Source organism: Pseudozyma flocculosa (assembly GCF_000417875.1).
Source record: "Pseudozyma flocculosa PF-1 unplaced genomic scaffold scaffold00027, whole genome shotgun sequence".
Classification (NCBI taxonomy): domain Eukaryota; kingdom Fungi; phylum Basidiomycota; class Ustilaginomycetes; order Ustilaginales; family Ustilaginaceae; genus Pseudozyma; species Pseudozyma flocculosa.
Genome location: NW_006920895.1, coordinates 66,806 through 74,385, shown reverse-complemented (window position 1 = coordinate 74,385; position 7,580 = coordinate 66,806). Strand labels below are relative to the sequence as shown.

Here is a 7,580-nt window from a genome sequence, read left to right as displayed (position 1 = left end):
GAGTGCCCGTCGCACCTGCGCCTCGTCACGCCCGCCGCCAAGGCCATGACGGCGAGGCTGCTGCGCCGCGACGCCACCAAGCGCTCCAGCGTGTGGGAGACATGGGACGCCGAGTGGCTCCTGCGCGGCAGCTTCGCCACCGGTCTCGGCGGCGAGTCGAGCGCAGCGGGCGAGCAGGTCGAACTGCTCCCGGATCCGCGCAGCCCACCGGGTCGAGCGTGGCTGGCCGAGCGCGCCCACATTCGCGGCGGGCAGGTGAGCCAGGTGGCCTGCGACGACTGATGCGCCGGCGTCTGCGTCGTGCCCATCGACTTTGCTCTGCGGCGCTCTTTTACCCCGTGCCCATCTCGTTGGAGGAATCCTGCGACGGAACACCCTCTTCGTATCCCTTTTCCCTGCTTCTCTGTTGCGCCGCTCCTCTCGCCCCCAACTGCGCGTGTTTGGGCTGCTGCCATCCCATCCAGGCTCATCCCTGCCCCTGCCCCTGCCCCTGCCCCTGCCCTTGCCCTTGCCCCTCGCTCCTCGCTCCTCGCGCCAATCACTTTTGCTTTGGCCACCATGGACCTCGCTCTTCGCTCGCACGCGCGCCGTCCGTCCTGTATCGCATGCACGCATCTAATCAAGCCACTACCCGTCGCTCACTGTCGTCGCTACATGGAGGGGAAAAGGCCGGAGCCAGATGTTGCTGCAAGGCGATCCAAACGCCTGCCTGCCTGCTCGCTTGTCCAGGCGGCGCGCTTGTGATTTCGAGCCAGGGTGCGACGTTGGGACCGGGGCTCGACAGAGCCGTGCAACGTGTTGGTCCGTTGTCTCTGGGGCAGTGCAAGGTAGGGCAAGGGGTCGTGCGACTACCAAGCCTTTTGAAGGGACTGACGAAAGCAGAGCGTCGTACCGTCGCGAGACTCGCCCACATTCCACCCCTCGTCGTCGTCGTTTTCGTGCGATGCGGTTGTCGATGCCGCGGCGGACGATGTTTGCTGCGCCCGGGCGCGGTGGAAGGGCAGCACGGCGATTTGGAGCGTACGACGAAAGAGGTGGTCGATTGTCGCGCTCAACCGTTTACCCGTCTGCGCGAAATCGGGTTGCTGTTTCGCCATCCATCACGAGGCAGCGGGAAGAAGTGACGTTGGGATGGGATCGAGGGGGAGGGGGTGGTGCGAGGGAGAGTGAGCAGGGTCAGAAAGGTCGATACCCCAGATCGAGTCAGATCATCCCCTTGGCAGAGGAGGGCGGCGGAGGAGGGCAACGTACCGCATTGATCTCGAGCAGCTTGACGTCCATCGCGTCGTGTGCTCCCCGCTGTGCACCGGGGACGGCAGGACGGTGTTCGACGAGCAGGTCGACGCCAAAGATTTCGAACGAGTTGGGCCACATCTGCCAGTGCACCGCGCCGGCCTTTGCGCACGCCTCAAACGAAGTGCCGATGACGCGGACCGCCTTGGCCTTGACGGACCGGACATCCTCTTCCGTCAACCTCCTCCTCGCCGTCGTCGGGGCACCGCCGTCGCCGATGGGACAGCCGACCAGATCGTCCCAGAGCCACACGTTTTCCTCCTTGGGCCGGCCGGCGTCGCCCATGGCGAGGCTGCCGTCTGACTGCAGACACGTGTTGGTCAGGTGCGGTCGGAGGTCCGTCATTGTCTCCCTTGTCGGGCGGACGTAGGGCAGCGGGGCGAAGAGCGCCAGCATCGAATCGTGCAGGTACACGCGGAGGGAGCCAACGCATAGGACGTAGGCGCGTAGGTGGAACTTGCGCCCTGCGCCAGGCGGAGACGGGGGAGAGGCGGAGAGGGAAAGAGAGGAGAGCGCACCGTCGAGGTCGGGCGTGGACGGTGGGTCGAGCAGCAGGGGAGATGAGAGGTACTCCTGTGTCGTCCGGTCGTGGCGGGTACGCGGGTGCGGCAGGTAGGGTGTCGAGACGGCAGCAGCAGCAGGTCAGCAGACTGGACGCAGGCACGCACGCACGAGAGCGTCGCGGGACGACGGCGGCGAGCGCAGGCACACTACTCACCTGGACGACAAAGTGACGCAGCTGACTCGTCAGGACTGATGTGTCCTTGCCGGCGTACCCGACCTCCCTCTCATCGCCGTCATCTGCCGCCTCCTCGTCATCATCCTCGTCATCGCTATCCGGCTCGAATTCTTCAAAGATCTCGAGCAGCTGCTGGGCAGTGGCAAACAGCCTGATGCCGTTCCCGCGATCCGCCATGCCGGGCTTGAGGATGAACCACTGTACGTCCTCGGCATCCGCGTCCGCGTCTCCGCGCTCGTCGAGGATGCGCGCGTTGGCATCGAGGATCTGTGCAAGGTCGTACAGATCGTCGACGAGGAGCTCGTCGAGCTCGTCGGCAAACTGGATCTCAAACGCCCAGGTGCGCGGCGTCGGATCTTCGTCGACGCTCCCCGCTTCGGCATCGGCACCGCGCCGTTTGACGCGAAAGGCGTGTAGCGCCGAGGCGAGGTAGTGTTTGCGTATCAGCGCCTTTCGGATCACGTAGCTCGAACATTGCGCCGCGCTGCTCCCGGACCCTGGCAGGAGGTCTTCGAATGGCAGGAGATCGTAGTCGGCCAGGTAGAGGGACTGGCCCGTCGGCACCTCCGGTATCGTTGCAGAAGACGCGGAAGGCGTAGGGGAGGAGGAAGACGACGACGACGACGGGGCAGGGCAGCCGTCGATGACGGTCCAGCCTTGCGGGGCGAGGATGTCTTGAGCGGCGCGGAGGGCGGCCCACTGCGTGTAGGGCGCGTCTGGGAAGCAGACGCAGGCGCTGCTGCTCGTCGAGGTGGCCATGGTCGATCAATATGTCCCGGGGCGGAGACAGCGTCGATGCAGTTGGGCAAAGTGAGGGAGGTCGACGAGCGAGGATCGGACGAGGAGGTGCAGAGGAGACGAGGGGAGAGGAGAGAGGAGGACAGGAAGAAAGCACTACTGAGGGCCGCCGCCCTTCAGGGTCCACTCGGCACGCCGCGCCAAAAAAAGTTGTTGTTTGGGGCCCGGGCGTCGGCTGCCTCGAGGAGCTCAGCCCCAGCAAGGCACAAACACGGTCGTCGTTGGATCCATACAGACAAGGCAGACTCCAGTCATTGCACTTGGACATTGTGGGCGGACGGCTGGAGCTCGATGTCGGACACTTTCATCCTGAGGGTAGCTGAGCCTGGGCTGGAATGTGCGCTATGCCAGCTTAAATTTCAGGCTGGGAAAAAAGGCCCGGGCGAGCCTGCCTTCCCGGTTCTTCTCAGCCTGGAGGTAGAGTAGCCTCAGTCGGCCGAAAGGCGAGCATGTCTCTGGCCGCACCCTGGCTGGAATTCACCGAGCTGGCCGCGCTTGGACCAACGCCAGCCGTCGTTGGAGGATCTCTTCGTTTGTGCCGATCCGAATGACTCTCACCACCACGACCACCGCAATCACCACCACGACTCTTGACTGCCACTGCCGTCATCCGGCTCGCCTGACACGCGTCGACTGCTGCCTCTCGCCATGGCAGTGGAGAGCGCCGAGGAGTCGCTGCCGTTGCCCGGGACGACGACGGCACCGGCTGCTTCGCCCTCGTCGATGCACTCGCTCCTCCAGAGCCTGCTCGCCCCTTCAACCACCAACGACGGCAGCAGCGATGCTCACCGGCTGCAGCAACCATACGCGGGGGGAGCCAACCTGGCAGAGGCCTCGAGCTTCCTGCGCTCCCTCACCACGCACTCCCTCGCCGATCTGCGAGCCCAGCCGGGCCTCCTGGCATCCAAGGCCCTCGACCTCGATCGGCAGCTCTCCCACCTCTGTGTCACCCAGACCGACGCCTTCATCAGCCTCTACGACGCCGAGGAGTCCTTTGGTCCCTCGATCGCCTCGCTGTCCGAGTGCCTCGACAACCTCGTCACCAGCTCGCTGCCTCGCCTCGAGCAGGCGGCCAGCGCCTTCCGGCAGGCGAGCCAGTCGAGCCTCGAGGAGCGCAGGCGGGTCCAGGCGGTCGCCGACGAGTACGAGCGCGGTCAACTCGCCGATCTGCTCGAGCTGCCCAAGCTCGTCGACACGTGCGTGCGCGCCAGGCACTACCCAGAGGCGCTGCAGCTGGGCGACCACATCATCACCATGACCCTGGCGGCCGACGAGGAGCGCCAGTCTACTGCGGCAGCCGCATCGCCTTTGCCTTCCGCCTCTCGTGAAGGGCAGGCATCCTCCTCGTCTGCCGCAATCAGGTCCAAGGAACTCGGTCCTGCTGCGGAGCCAACGTCGAGGCACGCCGATGTCCTCCTTTCCCTCCTCTTCGAGACGTGGACCCACCTGGCGAGGATGAAGGCCGACCTCATCGCCGCGCTCCAGCGACCCGGACTGCAGCTCCCGGCAGCCAAGCGGAGCGCGTCGATGCTGCGCAGGCTGCACTCGCTCGCGCAGCGCGTCAACCCGCTGTCGAAGCTGTCGCTCTCGGTCATCGCAAGCCTGCCCGACCTCCGCCTGGATGAGAGCCAGCTCTGCTTCTGCTACCTCAAGGCGCGGCACCGCATCCACGGCGAGACCCTCGACAAGGTCGCCGGCGCCTCCATCGATACCGCCGCCTACCTTCGCAGGTTCATCGACGCTTGGCGAGAGGGCCTGGTCGAGACCCTCGGCGTGGCCACCGCCCTCTTCGCCGACTCGGCCGACGACGCCACCAAGACCGGGTCGCCGTCCGAAGCTCCCTCGCCCTCCTATCTCATCTCGTCTTTCGCCTTCAACGCCCTCGACCGGCTGACGGCTGCGTTGCACGAGCAGCTACCCAGCCTCCAGCGCCGCTCGAATGGCGTCGCAGGCAACGGCAAGACCGCCGCGAGCATCGAAGAGTCCGCCTCAATCCTGGCCGCGCTGCACACCCAGCTCAGCTACACCTCGGCGGCGCTCTTGAGATTCGGCCTCGATTTCGGCCATCTCCTCGTCCGGCCCGAAAGGCGCGGCATCGCTTCGAAGGGGTCGGCTGATGGCCTCGACATGCTCGAGCACACCTGGCTCGCCCTGCTCCAGGCCAGATGGACTTCACTCGCCGACGACAGCCTAGTGCTGATCGGCTCGAAGTCGTCGGCGATCTCTGCCAAGCCCAACGAGAAGGCGGTGCCCGCCCTTCCCTCGGCATGGCTGGTGCGGTCGTCGCTCGTCGACGAGCTGGACGAGCGCTCGATCGATGTCGTCCGTTCCGCCGGCCCCAACTTGAGGCCAGACCCGGACGTTGCCCATTTTCCGCCGTTCCTGGCGCTGCTCAACGGCCTCATGGATGCCTTCAACGGCCTGCGGCTGTTTGCGCCTCGGCGCCTGCGTCTGCGCCTGCAGGCTGCCCTGGAAGCGCACTTCGCACGGCTCGCCGACGAGCTGCTGTCGTACGCCGAGGCCGTCCAGGGCATGGACCTGCTCGAGATCCCTGGCGGCAAGGGCGGCGACTACCGGCGACACCAGGCAGATGATCCAGCGCTCTTTGAGGGGCTCTCGGAAGAGGAGGGCCGCCTGCTCGACCTCGAGCTGCGGAAAGAAGGCGAGCTGCGACTGCTTTCCTACGGCCTCACCGCATTCGAGCACCTCGTCGTGCGATGGTCCTCGTATGCCCTGCAACGCGGGATCTTTGGCGCCGAGGAAGACGAAGCGAAGCGAGTGGGTCCGGAGCTGCAGGCCAGCCTCGCCCGGCTCGCAACCTTCGCCGATGCCATCGAAAGGGACCGGCAAGAGCAGATCAAGGGCCGACGAGACCGGGCCGAGGCCAGAGCGGCCGAGCGGGCCCGGCGCCTCGAGGACGAGGAGAGGCAACGCAAGACCGAGGAGGAGCGCGCCCGTCGAGAGGAGGAGGCCAGACGGCTGGCTCGCGAAGAGGCCGAGAGCCGGCGACTCGAGGAGGAGAAGATCGAGAAGGAGAGGGCAAGGAAGGCGGCAGAGGCGGAGCGAGCCCGCAAAGAAGAGGAGGAGCGGCGTGTGGCCGAGGAGGAAGCCGAGCGGAAGCGCAAGCAAGACGAAGAGGCGGAGCGTCGACGTTTCGAAGCAGAGGAAGAGGAGCGGAAGCGCAGGGAGGCCGAAGAGGAGGAGCGCAAGCGCCAGGAGGAACGGGAAGCCGAGCAGAAGCGCCAGGAGGAGGAGGAGGAGGAAGCCCGACGGAAGCGAGAGCAAGAAGAGGCAGAACGCAAGCGGCGGGAAGAGGAGGAGTGCGAGAGGGAGCGAGAGCAGCGGCGATTGAGACAAGAGGAGGAAGAGCAGCGAACAAGGCAGGCCGAGGCGGCCGCCGCAGCCGCAGCCGCAGCCGCAGCCGAGCAGGCGAGGCTGGAAGAGCAGCAAGCGGAATTACGAAGCCTCGCACAAGAAGAGGAGGAGAGGAAGCGCAGGGAAGCCGAGGCCGAGGCCGAAGCCCAGCCCCAGGCCCAGGATCGAGCCGCGGACGAGGCGCGCAAGAAGGCCGAGGCAGAGGACGAGGAGAGGCGACAACAACAACAACGAGCTCAGCAAGAAGCCAACGAGCGAGCAGCCGACGAGGAACGGGCGCAGGCGCAGGAGGCCGAGGATTGTCGCAAGCAAGAGGAAGAACCGGCCAAACCGCCACAGCCGCTGGACGCCGCTCCTTCCTCCTCCTCATCCTCTTCCGCTCCAGTTCCAGGCCCAGCACCGACGACGAAACAAGCCGCCAGCGCCGAGGCATCGTCCGGTTCCAGGCCGGCCACGCCGACTTCGAGCGTCAAGAAGACGAACCTGGCCGAAAAGCTGAGGCTGCGCAAGGAGCAGCGGGATCGCGAGGCTGCCGCGGCCAAACAGGCCGCCGAAGCCGCAGGCACGGAAGCGGCTGCCTCGGCAGCCAAAGAGGCCGAGGCTCCCAAAGACCTCGCAGCCCAGCCCGACCTGTCCGAGCCCAGTCGAGACCCGCAAGCGTCCGCGGCAGACTCGGTGCCGGCCGAACCTGTAGACGCCGCGGATCCCGCCGAGGAATCGCAGCGCCAGGACGCGGCGCCGAGCGTCGAAGGCGGCGAGGTATCGTCGATGGCCGTCCAGCCCCCTTCGGACGTCGATCAGCAGGCCAAAGAGGAAGCAGAGGAGGGGCAAGAAGCCAAGGCGACCGAGGAAGCGGATGCTGCGACGGCGCAAGACGACGACGGCAACGACGCGGGAGGCGATGAGCACGAAGATGGCGAGGGCGAGGAAGAGGACAGCGTCCCGCCCAGCCCGGCACCGGATGCCGATACCGGCGGCGGTGGCGGCGGCGGCGGCGGCGGCGGCGGGAACAAGAAGAAGCGGAACAAGAAGAAGAAGAAGAAGTAGCAGAGCAGAACAGGACGGAAGGCGATGCTGCACCGCGCTGTCGTCGCTAGCACACGACGAAATCACGGGCACAGAACCACGAGCGCCTAGGCGAGCAAGAGAGACATGGAGATGGAGAAAGGGGCCGGAGAGGGCTGGGCTCTGCCATTGCATCCGGAACCGCTGCCCATCTTGCAGCAAAGAAGACCGGCGACGTGTTCTGGAATCCCAGAGCTGTACTCCGACGGGATCCCTCCATCAGGTCTGATGCCATCCATGCGCACCGTCCTCTGCGCTCATCCCGTGAGCATCGAGCGCGGGTTGACGATGCGGCGACCGACAAAAGACG

General features: G+C 66.1%; 3 protein-coding genes across 3 annotated transcripts in view; 2 read left to right on the top strand and 1 right to left on the bottom strand.

Annotated features, from left to right (window-relative positions):
* The window catches only part of PFL1_06946 (uncharacterized protein), a gene marked incomplete at both ends in the record, with an annotated part of 3,546 nt that extends 3,264 nt beyond the window's left edge, over positions 1-282 (top strand). The window contains one exon of the mRNA XM_007884155.1: positions 43-282. Within this exon, the coding sequence (XP_007882346.1) occupies positions 43-282 (240 nt within the window). The remainder of the gene's footprint in view (positions 1-42) is intronic.
* A 566-nt stretch (positions 283-848) lies between these two features.
* Positions 849-2,791, bottom strand: PFL1_06524 (uncharacterized protein; the record flags this gene model as incomplete). Its single annotated transcript, XM_007884069.1, has 3 exons — positions 849-1,085; positions 1,252-1,866; positions 2,012-2,791. 3 exons carry the CDS (start codon positions 2,789-2,791, stop codon positions 849-851), a joined length of 1,632 nt encoding a protein of 543 aa, XP_007882260.1.
* Positions 2,792-3,478: 687 nt separating this feature from the next.
* On the top strand, positions 3,479-7,252 carry PFL1_06523 (uncharacterized protein; the record flags this gene model as incomplete). Its single annotated transcript, XM_007884068.1, has 1 exon — positions 3,479-7,252. The coding sequence occupies one exon, from the start codon at positions 3,479-3,481 to the stop codon at positions 7,250-7,252; it is 3,774 nt and encodes a 1,257-aa protein (XP_007882259.1).
* Between the last annotated feature and the right edge of the window lie 328 nt (positions 7,253-7,580).